The sequence below is a fragment of the Pygoscelis adeliae genome, unplaced genomic scaffold (assembly GCF_000699105.1).
Source record: "Pygoscelis adeliae isolate BGI_AS28 unplaced genomic scaffold, ASM69910v1 Scaffold349, whole genome shotgun sequence".
NCBI classification, from domain to species: Eukaryota; Metazoa; Chordata; class Aves; order Sphenisciformes; family Spheniscidae; genus Pygoscelis; species Pygoscelis adeliae.
The window spans coordinates 740,139-759,567 of NW_008825608.1; the positions used below are offsets into that span (position 1 = coordinate 740,139).

The 19,429-nt window shown below is 41.7% G+C and overlaps 1 protein-coding gene across 1 annotated transcript in view; it reads right to left on the minus strand.

Moving 5' to 3' along the window:
• PHF2 (PHD finger protein 2) overlaps positions 1-19,429 on the minus strand; it is a 95,418-nt gene that overhangs the window by 12,964 nt on the left and 63,025 nt on the right. The window contains 14 exon segments of the mRNA XM_009332583.1: positions 2-72; positions 1,910-1,983; positions 2,210-2,388; positions 3,054-3,172; positions 4,486-4,605; positions 5,640-6,011; positions 7,299-7,388; positions 8,692-8,783; positions 10,007-10,113; positions 10,712-10,799; positions 12,280-12,442; positions 13,012-13,198; positions 16,015-16,156; positions 18,405-18,565. Of these exon segments, the coding sequence (XP_009330858.1) occupies positions 2-72; positions 1,910-1,983; positions 2,210-2,388; positions 3,054-3,172; positions 4,486-4,605; positions 5,640-6,011; positions 7,299-7,388; positions 8,692-8,783; positions 10,007-10,113; positions 10,712-10,799; positions 12,280-12,442; positions 13,012-13,198; positions 16,015-16,156; positions 18,405-18,565 (1,965 nt within the window).

A 19,429-nucleotide genomic window follows, 5' to 3' on the forward strand; every position in this document is an offset into this window, starting at 1 on the left:
TACTTTGGAATTGCGCCCTGGCTTTGCCTCTGTGTCAATGTGAAGCAGATCTTCATCTGATGAGTCATCGCTCTGCAAAAACAAGGAAAAGGCTCAAAAAAGTGGAAACTCACTGAGTTAGTCAACAAGAACAGCACAATCATTTCTGCAGCCTCCTGCTCCTCCAGAGACACGGGGCTAGCACTTGTAATTTGCTTTCGTTAAAGAAAATAAACAAACAAACCAAGCCAGGTACACAGTAAAGATCAGTTTCCTTGCAGCCTGGAGGCATGGTAGGTTTTTCTTTCCCTTTCCAACCCTGGAGAGCCAGCTTTGAGATCTGATCCTGCGCATGGGATCGAACCACTGTAACAGTGGTGCTTCCAGGTGCTGCGTTGCCTTCTCAGCCCCTGCTCCTGTTCTTGAGACCATGACCCACGCAGCAAAAGAAGTGAATGTTTGGCCATATCTCTGTCAGCCCAGATATGCATCAGGGCACAGGTCTGTATCTGGCAAGACTGTTAACATTGCCAATTCAGACACAGGGACAGACCCACTTCTGCCATCCCTACTGCAAGAGAACAGGAGGATCTGCCAGAGGAATGGGATAGACACATATAAGCAGTGGCATCTGAGGCCACAGAAGGAAGCTATCTGCATCTAACTATCTTTCTGGGGCTGCTATCTCTATGCACTGTAGTCAAATATAATAGAACAACTTTTTTCCCCCGTTCCTGCCCTGCTTTCAGGCCTCTAAAGTCCCAGCCCTTATTGCTTAGACTGCCAATCACTGTTCTTTCCAGGAACTGGCCTCCCTCCTTAAGCTGCTGCGCAGTGAGATACCAGCATGTTTTTCCCTGTTCTCTGTGCACCGGTCTCCAGACGTCAACTACTGACTCCAGCAAGGAGGTCTGGACTTGCTCTTGAATATCCCTGAGCCAAACCAGGATGAAAAGGATTCCTTAGTTCTTAGGGCCAAACATTTCATAGAATCATAGAATCATTAAGGTTGGAAGAGACCTCCAAGAGGGGCCCAAAACTGAAAGTCACCTACAGTTCTGTGTTAACAAGCTATTTTGCTTTTTCTGACTTATGCAGACATTATAATATGAATTTGTATTAACCACAGCTGGGCAAAACATTTAATTTTAATGATGTCATTTAATGTAATTTAATTTCCAGCATTGAGCTCCAATGCTGACACAGAGCAAACTTACGCCTGTGCTGTTAAGCTTCCTGACGGTAAGCTATCAACAGGCACATTGACACTGCCTGAAGTTAGGGACATGCTAAAGTATCACGCTGAGTCAAGGGCATTCTAGATGTAAGCCCACAATGGGCAGAGGGAGACTCTGCTAAGTGATAGCAAACAAAACCTTTAATTGCTACATAATAGGTATTAAGGGCTTCTAGTAACGTGAAACGCCAAACGACACGAGTTCAATTGTATTAGCATTACTCCGAGTTTCATCTGCCAGACATGAACACGGAAATTTAACGACCAGCATTCAAAGCACATGGAAGTGGGAGGACAGACACAGGTTGGGAGCACAGCTTGGGACAGACCCGTGTGGCTGTCAGCAATGTAACATCAAGCCAGGTACGACAGACAACTCCTTCTGACCCTTCCCATTCCTTCTTAGGGTTTGCTCCCGTTCTTGTGTTGCGATACAACTGTCACGGTCCCCACGCACGCTTCCCACCAGGCCTGATCATGTACAAGCAGTTCAAGCCACAGCACCAAATGATGCTCAGTCCTGGCAATGTCTGAATGCTGCCTATTCTGGGCAGACTGTGACTGCAGAACGAAGGAGAGGATGTGACAGCAGCCTGTAAGAAGGCTTTGCTACTGCCTTTACAGTACTGCCCCACACACTGTTAGAGGCATACAGTGGGTGCTTCCCTGTGATGGGTACAATAATAACCATACCTTGTATGATACCGATTCCACCTTTGGCTTCTTAACAGGAGTGTGCTGCAGAGTGTCTTTTTTATCCGATAAAACTGCATTTAAAAAAAAAAAGAAAAACAAAGTCATGGTTCTTTTCCCTTCAAACGATAGCACTCCTAAGCCATAACTTCTAAAGTAATTCAATCCACTTATATTTGACTGACAGTTAAGACATGGCTTGCTTTATTACAAATCACATAGGTTTTAGAGACTAATTTTGGACAATCAACACATAAGACTTTGTTGTGGAGATACAGAGAAAACAGGAAATATTCTTACAGGGCAGTTCTCTTTTTGTAGTGTTTTTCTTCCTTCTGATCGGAAACTCGTCGATTTTTAGTTCACCATCATCTGACACATATTCATATTCATCTCGTACAGGTTTTGCTTTATCTTCTTTAAAATTCTGCAGTGACCCAAACACACTAGTATTCAGCTGGGTTTTGACTCCCTTTGAACTGAAAAAAAAAAAAAATTACTAATCAGTAACAATACTCTGATTGGAAAACATTTTGCGAATTGACAAAGAGGAAGACAGTAAGTATCTTTATGTAGAAATCTCAGTCAACTTGAATACCTTCAGAGGTGCCACAGCAATTCAAATAATTTTACAAACACATTTCTGTACCTGCAATTTATATCTCAAAATATGATGCCGACTAGAGTAGCCTTGACTGGCTTCAAATAAACACTATATTATTTAAAGCTGTCCCAAGGTATATTGTGATATGCATAATGCACATGCAGCATGGAATTTTGGTATGCAGAGTTCATTTAACAGTTTCTTAAAAATGTACCCTGAGGAGGATCTGAACAAAACCCACTTAATGTAACTCAGCTAGTAAGAACCTAAAGTGCCAGGACATAAGACACTACCTGAATACTGAAGACACTGTCCTCAAGCAAACTACCAGCCTCAAAGATAGGTCGTTGCTGTTATGGCCAACTATGCTGGGTTCTAGGTAAAATCAAGTCCTAGAGCAAAGAACTTTTTGCCTAAGTGTATTTTCTACATTGACCAGAAAGGCAGATTTTCACCTTCTCGTATAAAAAACCATAAATAATGACAAGACTTTTTAATTTGCTTTTTTTAATTGACGTGTATTGTCATACTTTTACTTACCCAAGCAACTTCTTATTAGAGAAAGAGAATGTAAATTTGTTGTCCCTATTTCCTGATAAAGGCGTCTTTTCCGATTTGTGTTCCTCTTCCATTTTTAGAAGTGAATCAGGTTTACTGTTCTGAAAAGCAAAAGACCCAAAACAAAACAATAAAATTAGTTGAATGATCAACTAATTGATCATACATTGTTGATCAACTAATTGATCAACAATGAGTTGTTGATATTTCAGATTCCTAGGTAACCTCAGAGAATCCATCCAGAGAAAAATATGTTTCCCCAAATGTGGTAAGTAATAGAGGATTATACTCTTCCTTAGACTACATGGGTTTTAGTTCAGGGACTTGTCCCCGTTCAAGACGCACTTCAGCACCGGTTTAAGCAATGCCCGCCACACACATGATGCCAAATTTCAATATTGCTTTCTTACAATTGGTACAGACTGATGTAAAATACTAAACACACATTTTGTGAATCAGAGCACAGGCTAAGCACGCTGCTCATCAGCGTCGTGCCTGTGTGGCTACGGACAGAATCTAGCACAGCGCCTGTAACCTCACAAATACGACTGCATTTTATTCCCAGGCTCCACTTGCTTCTTTCACACCTTCAGAAGAGCTTGAATTATGAATATAATAATTTATATCAAAGTCATTCACTGCAAAGGAAGCCTTTGATTATTTTTTAAGCATCGCCTTAATACTTTCCTAAGCTGTACTGGCTGCGGAATTAATTGGTACATATTGATCTAATCACATTAACCGTGACTTTTTTTAACACAAAAAATTCAGATGTCTCTAATGTTAATGGTTCATGATTCTGTGTAGTTTCCACATGTGAAAAAGCATGTACTTTTGTTTTGTTTGGGGAATTTGTTTGCACCTTTGTCATTAGAAGTTCACAAAGCAGGCACAATTCAGACAGCTGTTTCTGTGAGAAAGCCTAGCGTCACCTTGTTTTAAATGGTACCTGGAGAAAAAAAGTATTATTCTATGAATGAATTTTACTCACCCTACATTAGCCCTCCAGGAAGGCAAGGTTTTAATTCATGTGGCGTAATTCAGATTTCATTAACTCTACTTTTATGCCATCATTAGTTATTGATTTCTCTGGAACTACTCCAGACTTAAAGTAGTACGGCTATGTTAAAGTAAGACTCACAAAAGAGATCAGCACTGAAAAATCTCACTATTAACGGTGTTCCCACTGGCTTCAACAAGGATGAAGATGGACAATTCGACATACGCTTTTGAAGAATCTGCCCCCCCTCTTTTATCAGTGATTACTTGATTATTTTCTGCTCAAATTTTTTTCTTTGGGAACTGAAAGTTGGTGCCTTGCACTCTCTGCTTAGGTGGGCCTATGAACATTTCTCCACCCTTGACTTATCACTATGTGGCAGAATCAGCAGCAGAATTGAACGGGAGACATTACCTTATATTTCCATTTGGCTTCTGTTTTGCTTTTATTTTGCTCTCGAACTTCCAATTTCTCCACCTCATTCTGCTTGCTAGCAGTTTCCTTATTGGGAACACTTAAAACATTCTTTGCAGCCTGGGGAAAAAGTCAGCATGTACTCTTAATGAGGATGTTACAGCAACATGTCTGCAACGTAACACGATCTATTTTTGAAAACTCCTCTTCTGATTTCTTCTTCTTGAACGCAAATATGAGATCCAATCAAATATTGCTGCTTCAGAGAGCGCAGAAGACTAGCTGCATTTCCTCCCTGATATACCAACATGCAAGATTACCGTAAAAACATACTAATCCCCCTGCCTATTTATGAGATTCAATCAAATATTGCTGCTTCAGAGAGTGCAGAAGACTAGCTGCATTTCTCCTTGGTATACCAACATACAAGATTACTGTAAAAACATACTAATCCCCCTGCCTATTGCTCCGTGGACAGGTTTCGCAAACTGCATACAAACTGCTAGGAAATTCAGAAGCATTTTAGAAAAGACTTATGGATACTTCTTAACAAACAGTGTACAATACTGACAATAACAAACACTGTACTCTGTCAGTGCCTCAATGAAATCCTGGCCCCTACTGAAGTCAGCAGCAAAATTCATGTTGAATTAAAGGACATCAAAATGAAACTTTTCCGACGTGGGCAAAAATGGAAGTAAACTATTGTTTTATCTTCATTCACTCATTCTAGAGCAAAATCTCATGCAAATAAGATGCTTTAGAAATTAGTTCCTTCATCTTCGATAACCGATTATGGAAATGCACACAAGAGTGCTAGTAACGCTTGAAATAAGAATATAATCGTTCAAGGGACAAAAAAAGGCCATTAAAAATGTCTTTTAATTTTCATCCTGCGTCAGTTTGGGCAGGGAACTGGCAGGAGTTTCAATAGGTTTCTTGGAGGCTCCGTATCAAATGAATAACCGAGCAAACAGTCAAATCAAATTGAACAGTCAGGTAAAAAATAAGCTAGCATTTACAAAACTTTCATTTACCTCAGTGGAGACAGGGTTTTACACTGTGTTGCTTAAATTATCTTTTTCATGTGACCTAAGGAGTGATTTTATCCCTATTATGACGAGAGAAGAGGGAGAGGTTAAAATACGACCCACCTTCCCCTTCTTTGGCGTCTCGATCTTTGTCAAAGCCTCCTTTGTGTGTGCCTCCAGCAAGTCGAGATTTGGGATGGCTGGCGGCGGGCTCTCTTTTGCCTTCTTTCCTTTCTTTTTTCCTTCTCCCTTAACTTTTGGTGTTTTGGGAGGCTTAGGGGGTTTGGGTGGCTTGGGAGGTTTGGGGGGTTTGGATGGCTTGAGCTGTTTGGGGGTTTTCACAGTTTTGGGAGTCTTTTTTTTAGGGATCTTTTCTACCGGTGGGGGCGGAGGCGTCACTTGGACGGGCGATGGTGCCTCCTCCTTCTCCACAGGACAGATCTCCTCGGCATTTGTGTTGGCACTCGTGTCTGCTTTGCTGGCTTTCGAAGCATTCTGTAGTTCAGCACAAAACGGGAAGGCATTCAGACCCGCTTGTCCCACGTTAGATATTCCCCCGCACCCTCCCTTCCTTGGGGAAACAAACCCCAAAGATCCCCCCCCTTCAACAAAGGGGTAACTGCATTCACAGGTCAGGCTGGCCAGGGAACGAAGACCACGGCCCATGCCGCAGTGACGCTCTGCTCACCCCTAACTCCCGCCCCCACGTTGCTCAAGCACAAGTTTGGCCTGGAGACACTCCAGCGGCTTGGTAAGGAATGTAACTCTCACCGGGTTATGTCATCAGGTGGGACTGTTAAATGGGCTGCCCATACAAACAAACGTATACAATGAACAGTCTTTTGTTTAAAATGCTAATCAGCTTGAGCACAAACCATTTGCATATAATACAGATACGATAAAGGTAGCAGAATCATGTTTCATGCCCTCAGGAAAAATAAGCAGTAAAATAGCTGCCCAATTAAAATTAACACTGCCTGACTAATTAAAAAGAAATTATTTTGTGCTTAACTTGCCATTCTGACAATCAGAAAACTTATATACTACATCAAAGAGGATAAAAGGACAAGACAGATTTCAATTTTGAGGTCTTTGGATATAGTTAGAAAAGGGGTGGAATGTAGTACAATGTCTTCTTAAAACAACCGAACTAGCTATTGTCACCTTGCACTGTCACACATTTCCACTAAGTAGAATATGACACCAGACTTAATGGATGACACCTCCATGCAACCTCCTTTTTTTTTTTGGGGGGGGGGAGGCAGTATAATTATTATCGCATTTGCTATAGTAACTCTGCCTAGAAGCCAGCCAAGAGCAAAGCTTCCTATTGGGACAATGTACAGAATAATAGTCCCAAGCTCAGACAATGTCACAGACAAGACCCATGAACATAAGGAAAATGAGATACTACATAGGGAGCATGAATCACGGGGATGGCAACAGTGTTCTTTGAGTTCTATCACATTTTTGGGTCGGGGGTTGCTGAAGTGAAAGAGAAAATAAGGATGGAGAGGGGAGTGTGGCCAGTCCGCCTAGGAGAAGGTGGAGGAGGAAGGGTGAAGGACAGGCAGACACAGCGTAAAGCCGAGGAGAAAGCAAACAGGAGCCCAGAATATGTGGCGAGTCAGCCACAGACAAGAGTCCTGAGCAGTCCCCCTGCTGCGAAACCTCACATTAATTCTTTTAATGAAGAGAGTGGGGAAAAAAAGATTCATTTATTTCAAGTCATCCATTTTAAACCACCCACAATATAGTTAATATTATGAAAAGAGCACAGACCTCACTTAATCTTATTTCTTTGGCAAGGTCCTTGATAAGTTGTGCTGGTTTGAAGTTTTCTGGTAGTTCATCTTCATGCTCTGCTAAAGCCTAAAACAGAACAAAGCCAGACTGCTGTTTCTGTGCATGGTTTTTTGCAAAAATATAAAAAAAACCCTCATCAAGTGACACATCGATATTTCTCCTACGTACTGAAATCAATACTGACTGCATCACTAGTCCAAATAAGGAAAAAATGTACTTTTTCCCCCTTCTGGATGTTACTGTAAATAGTTGTCCTGAGAGAATAACAAAGTCAATAGTCTTTTCCAGGTATTATTGCATTTTCGCAACTGTAACATCACTTTGCTCACCCCCTTATATGAGATTCTGTGAGAAATTTCTACATCTACAAGGAGAGATTGTCTTAGCCGGTGTCTTCAATGAGTGTGACAGGCATATACCTTGTCAGCAGAGTGCTCCGGGAGCTCCCTGACAGGACTAACAACATTTGCAGTCACGTGTCACGTTATAATATTCAAAGTTCAACTTTACCTAAACGCCAACACAGTCACTTCCTTTGACTCACCACTTCTCATCTGCATGGCAAGTGGAAAAATAAACAGGGTGACATGGAGAAGAGAGCTTCCACACCAGTCAGTCCTTCTGCAGGAAACCAGGGAGCAATTCCGAATTCAGGCTCAAGCACCGGCTTTTTGCAGTAAGGAGCAGCCAAGTCTCTGACTACATTTAAATCTGGGACAGCCACCTAACTGACCTCACTGTGTGCAACATTATGTACTCACCTGCTCATCCCTTCTTAAAATGTCTGAAAATCCTAAAGCTGCTAGTTCCCCTGTTCACGTTCTATGATTGAATGGCCTGTCTCCTGCCGCCAATTCCCCAGAACTTTAGGAGCAACACAGCAAGAATAACACTTCTGAAATGACTGCAGCAGGAAACTCAGGCTGCAAACCCCTTTAAGCCTTCTCTCCAACCAATATGTATTTCCTAGCTCAATTAATGTGTTGATTTGCAGGAACTGGGCACCTTGTGCACACAAAAACGCAGGCGTTGTTCTAGGCCTCGCTCGCATACACAACCTCTGCTTAATTGATTTGGCACATGAAAATGCTCAGAGTCAGGGAGAACATTCATTCAGTATCCTTTTGGCCACGTGCAGCATTGGCTTTTTTAAACCTCCGGTGGTACCTTTTTTTCTGCTGACTCCTCATGCGGCACTATGAAATCCCAGCTATTGCCCTCCTTCCCCGTTCTCCCAGTCCTTTCTCTTTGGGATTTTAGAATTAGCGGTTTTGCTATGGAGATATTATTTGTTCTAGCATTTGCTCTCTGTTCCAGTGACTGACAAACCTGAGGAACACACAATATTAAGCCAGGCTGCTTCTCCTACCTGTTTTTTAGTCCATGACCTGAAAGCACCATTGAGAATTTTTGCTCCTTGGAGTAAATGAGCAGGAGGTTGTTGCCCAGCTTTATGCAAACCTAAGTACAGGAAAAAAACAATGCCATTCAAACACTGCTAGCTGAAGTTGCTTCACATAAAGTCTTTAATTTGAAAAAGTTTAACTGTGAAAGTTAACTCTTTGAAAGCTGGTCACCACAAATGAATCCCTATTATAACTTGACGGTAATAAGGAGTATATTTACTGTGTCATAAATCCAACTCAGCCTTCCTACACTGTGCTCCTGTAAGTTATGTCTACACTGGCAATCCTTCCGGTTCCTTTCTTGGTCCCATACTCAAGCTAGCTTCCATGTTCATACATCCTAGGCTGTGGGAATAAAAAGGCACCGTCAGCGGTTCTTTTATTCTGACTGAAAAAGCAAGTACCAATACGTGGAAACAAAGGTTATACTGGGCAAAGAGTTTCACTCCTGCATGAGTTCAAGTTTGCCTAAACTTTTCCCCTCATTCCAGCTTTTGTTCAGAGTCGGTCGCAAGGGGGCCCCCTTCCAGGCGACCAGGTCCCTTCAGAGGGACCCCTCACCTTGCTTATTAATTAGACACAAATTTTCTCGTTATGAAAGGATCTGGCGGGTTTCTCTAGAAATGTTCTGTAGTAAGAGAAATAGAGGCAAAGAGCAAAGTGAGACCGAATCTGTGAAGAACATACATACACGCATGGATGTTTGGATCAACTCTGAAGGAATCTGATCGGGAAGATTTTGAGTTTCACAGAAAACTTTGCTTTAATTCTCAGTGCTCCTGCTGGCCACATCTCTGATGTTCCTGTGGCCCCGTGTATATGCGACCTGCCCACGTACTTCAACCGGTATCAGCAGAATGATGGGAGAAGGAAGTGCTACCCTATGCCTTGGGCTGACAGAGCGTGTAGTTCACTAGGCTAAAACAGGGAATGAATCCAGACTTGACAGGCAACTAAAAACTAAAAAAAGAAGTTACAACGTTATTTGCCTCTGAGGCAACTTGAATACATTTTATAAATAAGATGAAACCTTGCCTTAGGCATAGGTAAGAGGGACAGTTAAGGTCCTTCCTCGAGCAAGATGGCAGGATATTAAGGGGAGAGCTGGACGAGACCAGCATGTTCTGCTGGTATGTTAAAAGTAGTTTTCAAATACTAACAAGACTGATTTTGGCCACCTGTTCATGTTCTACGTAACGCATCAGCAGAAATTAAGAGTAACTATTTTCAGGCCCCCAAAGCTAAGCAATTAAGGCAGGCAAAGAAATGCAGTTTTACCTTTGAATGTCTCTAGTAGATGCTTTCCCATATACCAACATGCTGTTTCGAAGTTTGGAAACTGGGTCAGACTGACAATTTTCAATCGTCTTTCTACTTCATATGCCCTGCAATACGAAGCCACATGAACTTAAAGCATAGCGGGTCACAAGTATGTCGCACAGTGACAAGCACTGCTCATAAATACCCGAGGTTCATTTTGCAGTGCTTCATTTCTTTGTGCTGCTACCTTGTATTCAGACCAAAAGCAAAACATAAAAATAATGCTAGTAAGAAACCGTGCGATACAGATGTAAGACAGTTTTATCGCATTATTTGTCCAGCATCAGTAAAGAACTACTTATATTGTCTTTCACTGGGCAAAGAACCCAGCTGAGCAGGTGGGGGCTTATCCAGAAGGCAAACGGCATGTTCTAGGGTAAAACTCCTGACGGTTTTTAACAGTTCTTCCTTCAGGACTTGGCCACGTCAATCCAAGCACCTCACATATCCTTCCACGCGCTATGCAATAGGTGTAAAGACAGCTTGGAATAACTCAGCACGGGAGAACACGGTCAAAGGGGACAAACGTGGGTACACTTTCCAAAATTGCCCAATAGAGCTACATCAACATTACTGCAAATGTAGGCTAATTAACAGGAGAGAGGATGGCCAATTTACTAAAAACTGAGCCTCTACCTAACTTTAGATTTGAAGACAGATTACCTCATCTGCATTTCAACACTTAAACTATGTAGAAAATGTCCTGCAAAGGCCAGGCAGTCTACAGGTGTTAGAGTTGCATAAATCCAACCTAAAAGAGAAAGAGAAGAGTCCTGAGGATAAAAACTGGAATCACAGTAACAAAGACTTTATTCACAACATGATTTTTACACTTCACTTAGCAACTTACTTCCTAGGTACCGATACAGCTCTTCAGTCCAAGTCAGGACCAGAACCGCATATGCTTTGAACAAAGTTGCATCTGGCCCCTTGTTCGTTTTGCACAACAAAGGCCCAGCCCAGGAAGGTGCTATGCCCCCTGGGCCCCCAGTCCCAGGACTACCTTCAACAGTGGCCGACGGTGAAAGGGGCCATACTGCTCACACTGACGTTACTTTCTTGTTACCGTGAAAAGCAGCAGCAGCTACAGAATGGTAGCTGCTTTCACATCACCCATAAAAATCTGTGACAGCTCCTGACGCTGACTTTATTGTAGTGCCAGGAACAGGTGTTTTCCAAACACTTATTTTCATACAAAAATCTACTTAAATTAGTGAATCTCTATAAATTGCTCGGTGTTTATTCCACCATCTGCTCCACATATGGTCATGAGAGAAATACCTACTTTCCACTTTTTACAGTCAAAGTAAAATTCAAGTGTGTAAACATTCTGTGCAAGAATATACACAGAAAAATGGCACTACTGGATGCTGCCTCCAAAACACAAGTACCAGTGCTGTTACTCACACCGCCTGGAAGCCTCAACCCAGATTATGGATCGAGTGGGCAGTGCATCGTTTAAAGGCACATAGAGGGAGAGAAAATCCCTGTCCCAAAGAGATTACAATTTCAACAGATAACAGGGAGTGCTGGAAACAGCAATGCAAATGAGGAAATAATTGCTCATGGTGAGAGGAAGGTGAAGGACAGGGGCAGGAGTAGAACTGCGTTCACTTAAAACTATCTGCTGATAGTTCACTATTGCTATCTGCTGATCAACTCCCTGTCCTTATGAAGACCATCCCAGGAACTGAGAAAAACAAAATCCACCATGCCTAACCTGCAATGAAAGCCCAAGTCTATCAAGGAACCCATAAAAATCTGTGACACCAGGTCTTCAGCCTCATGTGAAACCATAAATGCACACTCACACTCATGCAGGCACCTATAGTTCCTTAGTGACACAGGGAATCAATGACCATGAAAAGGATTTTGTGGGAGTCATGGTCAGCAAGTAATTCAGTGTGAATTCTCTGTTAGATGGCAAAAAGCACCTATGTCATGGTTGGATATAGAGAGAGAATTCATGAGTTACTGCAACCCAGCTAGACCAAGAGTGGAACATTGTACCTACTAGTTGTATTTTTAAAAGGGTGCGAAAATATTGATAGAAAGCATTAAAAGTTCTGATTTTTTTTTTGTAAGCACATGAAATTATACTTCTACTGAGAATTAGACTTCACACTTTGTCAGAGAAAGTGGTCAAATCACATCCCTCCCCCATGTTTTGGACATGCTATTTCAGCAGCTCTAAAACGGGCAGCAAGCCTCACCTGCAAAAGCGTGCTCACCTGATGGAATGAAGAGTGTCTGTCCTTGTTTAACTGTGCATTTGTAACATTTATCTACTTGGTCTGCAAAAAACATCTCACTGTGGTTTGCTGCCGACTGCCAGCGTTCATAAAGAGAAATATTTGCAGAGGCTGGTTTGATGAGATAAAATATCTTTTCTCCCTGAATTAGAAGATATAAAGTTAGTAACAAGCAGCCAAACCAAGCACTGCTGCACTGGCACAGATTCATGCACACACACACGCACACACAAATATTTATCTGAAGAAATATACAGCATTACATATTTTAATACTATTGAAATAAAATTTACTCGTCATCTTTGTACAGAATGGCTGAAATAATTAAACCACTAGCCGACCGCATTTGCTCAGATTTGCCGGACTGGTGTTGCCAAAAGTTTACAGTGCCAGATTCCGTTATCCTGCAAAACCCTTTCAGGTCTTAGGCGACGTATGTGCAGAAGGCACTAAACAAATATTAAAATCCAAATACAGTGAAAACACACAAACAGCTTCCACCCTCCAAGTGGCTTTCTCGCTCAGGAGACCCTGGCACTGCTGAGAGCGTACCCACCTACAGCAGTTAAGGCTCTGCATATTTCTTATGGATACAACAGGACCATGGGGAAAAAACACCTGAGACCTGAATTTTTGAGAGAATTTTAAGATGGTATTTGCATGTAAAACTTAGTTCGTTACTAGATACACCGCAAAAACATGACCCCTCACCTTCAGCACATGGTACCATGCAGAAGCTCCTCCCGAATCTATGTGGAAATCTGTGTAGCTGTCCTTCACACAGATCAGGCAGTACTTGGTAACTTTTGGTTTAGCCAGAAGAGCATCATCAGGCCAATAGTTTTCCACCCAGGACAACTTCTTAACTATATCTGGAGGCTCTACAAAACTGGACATCCTTTACAGAGAGAATTGAAAACAAACACGCATCTTTTTAAAAAAGAGCATACAGACTCTCATACAACAAAAAGCGGAGTGCGACTCTGATGCTCGCATGGCAATCTGAAGCAGCTCCTTACGTGTCAGTGGAACTGCTCTTCATCCAGAAAAATCATGAAAACTTGTGAAAACTAAGGCTTTTTAAGTATGATGACTTAGCAACGATCCTTTGACTTCTTTCAGTAGCAGTATTTACGGTCAAGTATACACTGTTTGTATTTTTCCAGTCCCTGCCTCTTGCTATGTCGGGTCAGTTATCAATAGCGCCGCTATCACGGCCACTTTTCCAGCCCCCTTCAGGAGAGAAAGTGAAACATGTGCCCTCTTACATAAATGGTCTGGCAAATCTTAAAAATTTGCAAGTTAAGCTTAGTATTAAAAATCCTAATAACAACAACATTAATACTTAAGGACTAAATAAGTCTCGATCTGATGCTGAAAAACACAGTGATCTTTTTATTTAGACTGACTAAATTACATTAAGAGCTCAGAAGAAGGAAAAAGTCTAATTTGGGTTGATAATGTGAATGTATTTAAAATAAAACATATGTAATGTTTATTTATATAATTTATCCAAATGAATATATTTATTTACATTGAGCATATATTCATATTGTATATACTTATATAATTTATATATTATGTTTATATTAAATACGTAATATATACTATAAATCACAGCTAAGACGATGTAGTGGCATGGTATTAAAAGTGTTTTGTCCCAGAATGTGCTAAATTTTATATTTAAATAGTCCAAAATTTGGACTAATATTTGCAGGGGTTCACTCTTGGACCCTGGACGCTCTAAAATATCACGTCAGTAAGAGTATCTGCACTTCAAACTAAAATTAAATGCTCCCATGTGTCATTTATGCTCACTGTCAAACACTGATAACAATAGCTCCATTTAAAATGGCAGGGAAAGATGGAGCAGTGCATTCAATTAAAGTGTCACTGTGTATGTTAAGAAATAAAATATTTGCTAGTTAATGTCTAAATTAGCAGCATACGAGTGACAGCTCCAGCAGTCCTTCAGAACAAAAGACCTCCCGTTATTCTGGGATAATGGCAGAAAGCTAAAAAAATCTCAGCTGAAGATACTGGTAATCTTTGAAGGCTGTAATTACTAGAGATGCTTTCTGCAGAAATGGGTGTGCACTACTAAAACACTAACTACAGGGCTAAAGGTAATGGCTTTTAAAAAAATGAGCTTGTAATTATTCATCAGCCTTCTTTTTTGCGGCTACTTTAAGTCTTCTTGCTAAAACGGAATGCTCCCCAAAACAACCATTCTTTATTTTTATGTTGACACCCATCATCTTCTGTGTAGCGTTTGTATATAAAGGAATCTTTTCCTCCTCTGACACTTCCCTTCCAGAAGTACTAGCTACCCAGAAGGATTACAAGAACTGCAAAAATGATCTGCACAGTTGCATGAAGTTCAATACGTTATAGATGCATCTGCCTACTTCCGGAATAAAAGCACAGCTCAGGTGATGAATTCAGCTATTTAAAGCACAAAGGAGCAACTTGAACTCTAGGCATTTACATCAGCTAATTACCCTACATACAAAACATGTAATATAAAACACGAGGAGACTAGTAGGCTTCCTGTCATTGAGGTTTGGTGATATTCACATAGCCAGCACCATTACCTCTGGCTCCCTGCATCACTAAAGCACCTCAGCCTCAAATTCAGAGCTAATCTGAACCGTCACGCCCCACAACTTTCCCTCAAGAAGTCAGCATCACTCTAGTTCTGAACTGCTGTCATACAGATGACAGGTTAACTCGCAAAAGCACTGAAACGAAAACTGTAACGCATGCTATAGTATTACAAGATTATAGTAATTTCAAACTTACTCTCATTCAAGGACAGCCAGTGACATGTTACGCTATACCTAGAGCCACGCCCCGTCTATTTACTTACTCTCCGCTACTTTAAATGGAAGATTGCAGTAAGCAATATATGATGCACTCAAACCAGTGCTATACAAGTAGGATGCTCACTGCTGTACAACGCGTTTTCAAAAAGAATGCTCCGAGGACATCACCATGTTTCAGGATCACCTCAAGCTGGAAGAAGGGCTGTCATTGCCTTATATCCATCAGGATTCCCATCTCACCAGAAAAATAGCACAGAATGTTAAAAAATAAGACCCCTAATGTCCATGTTCTCCCACGAACCCACATACAGTTTTATCACACCTCTGTGGTCATCTCTGTCCTCCTTTCTTTGGTCTTACCAGTATTTGTCAAGCTGTATCTAAGTAGCTGAGATCATACTAGGAACATACTGCGTCATCATTCGCTACCAGGACAGGGCAGAGAATTTGCTCCTGGAGCATCAAGTTCCGTTCTAGCTATAAATCACTAGTATCTAGTTGCAATGAATTAACTATACCTATACTACTAGAGTTAAAATAGAACTGAAAGGTGCCAAGATGTTCTGTTCCGATATGTGAAGGCTGATGGCACATGAATGCTGATGATACGCAGGTGTGAATTACCATGCCAAATGCTGGCCTGTTTAGTCCACGAGGTACCGTTCTCCTCATGTAGCAAACAGCACTTTCATTTCCGTGCTTTGCCTGAACTGGCCGCATATGGACGATGCAGCGGAGAGCCAGAGCAACAAGAAGCCCCTATCCCATGGTTAAAGCAGTACCTCCTAAAGAGGGAACCCCTGGAGAAGGCAGAGGCTGATCAAACCCTCCCAGCCAAACCCCGCTATGTGTCCCGGGCACTGCGCGGTGCAGCAGGCTGGACTCTTACCTCGTGTCCGAGAACTCCAGGTTGGTCACATTGAGGACCCTTTTCCTGTTTGTACTGTAGTAGTAATCCACAAATTCCTTCAGCTTCATCTTGCAGTCTTTCTGTTTGGTGACATCGGTGACATCGACACTCCGCTCCGGTCCTAAAAGTTAATTCAAGGAAAAAGAGAGATTGAAGGGCAGCCTCACTTGCCCCATTTTGTATGCTTGGGGTTGACATTTCGAGAAACATCTCAATCTTTTGATTTTCTGATCTTCTTAGCCTTTGTACCTTCCCTGTTGTTTATGCACGTATGCACATATACATAGATGTATAAAATGCATATGCATAAAATGGTGCTTTTGTATTCATGCCCCTGACATAATTATTTCTGTAGTTTTTATCTTTAAAGGATTAATGTTATTTTGAATCTTTTAATTTCATTACGGATTTTACTTGTGTGGTGAAAATTATATGCAAATACCTGTATATCCACAGAGTAAGCCCTACCCACCACGCTGTAGAAGTCTCGTGATTGTAGACAGAGTGTAATACTGTACAGGATATCTTGTCAAACTGATTTTCCAAAATTGTAAGTTCTCTTATTCTCTATTTTAAATTTTTGCTTACAAAATCTATAATCGAGGAGGAGTTTTGCAGGCAAATTCCCATTTTTTAACATGACATTTCAGGTGTGCCACAAAAAAATTGACTCTTTGTTATTTTACCCAAAATTACACCAATCAAAAATCCATCCCCTCTGTATTAGAGTACAGAGAATAAGCTGCTAGTACTTATACATTTCCTCTGGCAGACCTTGTTGGATACACATCTCCAGTGTCAATACTAACAGTATTAGTCCATTAGTGGAATTTAACACTGAGCACACCAGAGAACACATGGAGAAAGTCAGAGCTTTATAAAGAGTGCCCACTTCTAAACACACTCTCTTATCCTTTCTGCAAGAAAAGCATCTCTCCAGTCTTTCTTCCCTTTAATTTTAATTGGTCTTATTTTTCCTCTCCCAGCGTTTCATTCATTGCTTTTTGCACTTTAGGAGAGGGAAAAAAAATCAACAGTAATAATGTATTTGGTGGTCTCGGTTGTGGTGTTTTGTCCTCTGCTACTTACTTTAGATTGTTTCTAGAAGACATTCTAGGTCCAACATAATAAACTACAAAACAGCGAGATAAATCCCCGCCTGGGAAATCCTGTTTCAAGCGAACTAACCCCATGGAGGTTAGACCAGCACGTATTTGTTCCGTTCGCTTTCAAATCTGGTGCCAGCTCCAGATTAAACAACCCATGTTCTTCCCTCCAGCTCTTCACTAACTGTTTTGTTGGTAGGGTGGGTTATTTCAGCTAGAGGCTGAGAGAAAGCCAGCAGATGCATGAGGAGCACCTAGGTCATACAAGAAAATCTGCTAAGTGTAGCAGATGGGCAAGGAAAATATGTTTCCTGTAGAAGCAACGGGATAGGGAGAACAATAAAATCAGGGGGCTTGAATTCTCCTTTATTCATAGTTATCTCACTGCACACAATCACTGCAAAAGCAATAGATACAGTCAAGAACTCCAGTGGCTGGTGATAGCAGTTTGGGGAACAGGTCAATGGCCTGGTAAGGAGAGTGCAGGAGGAGGGGGCGGTTAGGAGACTATGTAAGGAGATAAAGGGACCATGAAACGCAGACAGATACACTGGAGCTGGAGTCACGGCTCCACAAGGACGATGCCTTGCCTGGAAGGAGAGAGAATCAGACAGAAAGTGACACAGAGGAGGGACGGAGCGAGAGAGGACAGGACACAAGATCACACATGCTAAAGGAAGAAGGATGCGGAGACAAGACAAGCGACTTCAGAGCACTTCCACGGCTCCTGGCCAAGGTATGTCTTCCAAGGTGGGATGACGTGATGACTTGTGAGAAGATGCAGTACAATACCCTGCGCAGGTTAGAGACAGGAGGATGCCAAAAGGAATCCAAATGACCAGCAGCCATGAAAATAGCTCTCACTGACAGCAGTGTTAAAAAATGTACTGCCTTTGCAGAGTGGGAGTCTCAGTCTAGTAATTCCTTCAATACAAAGTGAGATGGCAGTCATCAATTAAGACCTGGCCTGAAAAAACAATTTTTTAATACTACTATGACTGTTTCTTTTAACGCAGTGCTATGGAATACAATGCAGTCTGGCTCAGGCTCACTGTAAGATACACAAGTTGGTACAAAAAACAGAGTGTGAATTAATTGCTAATTAAAGCTACCACTACATAACAAATATTGAAGTCAGCACAGCTCAAGACATAGATAATATTTTGCAATAAATTTTACATTTTTTTAAACAAATCATACATTTTTTTAAAAAAGCAGCTGAGCTCTAAACAGTACAAAGCCACCTGCTTGCCAGATACCCACCAACATAGTTTTCAACATCGCTGACGTAGAAGGTGGGTGCGGGTACGGACAAACCCAGGCCATCCTTCTTTGGGACGAGGATGGGCTCTGCAAAGCCATTTTCTTCCAAATACTCTGTTGTTAGCTGGCTGCCTGGCACTTTCACGACTATATCTTCAGCACTGAAAAAGTAAACACAGATTCAACGGTGAGGTGCTTCCAGGCAGAGTTTGGCATCTTCTGCATTTCACTACTGAAAGGAAAAAGTTATGAATAAGCAATTATATGCAAATTAGGTGCATAAGACAAAAGCCATTTCTTGCAAAGCACGCAGGGCACGCTAAAATAATCTGGAATTGATTCGCTGGAGCCTCATGCACCAACTACTGGAAACTCCTAAAACAACAGCTTACGGAGAAAGACCGTTTTCCTCAACTACAGGGATCTGTTGAGTTACCAGTGATCAATGTTAAAGAAATTAGTGTCAAATGTTCCACTCTAAAGCAGGCAAGATTAAAAACGTTACATAATCTAAAATAAATTGTCCAGGAAATACTTTGCAAATCGATTTTAAGTAGTCAAATAAATTGCTCAGGAAATGTTCTGCAAATAATTTTCAAGTCGCTGGGAGGGTGTCAGAGGGACTAAGAAAAGGCAGCTTCATCAGACGACCAGCTATTTGTACCGACAACTCTCAAGGGGAATTCAAGTCCGATTTCTAGATCTTTTCAAGAGTAAAACGCTTTGAATTCAGAGTGAAAAGTGACTGCATATGAACGACCATCAGTCCCAAAAGCGCCCTGCTGCCGTGTGCAGTTTGTCAGCCAGGCTCCGAAAACCGTCCGGCCACGGCTGCCGGCGGTGGAACCAGCGAAAGTTTGAGCATTCACCCCAAAAAGCACGACCTCCCCGAGCGGGTAAGGCTAATACATGACTGCCCTCTCCTGCAGCAGTTCCGAACTACAGCTCACGTCTTCGTACGGCACCAAAAACCGGCGGGAAAGGGGACGAGGCTGCGAGCGCCGCCATGGCGGCCGGCACACTCG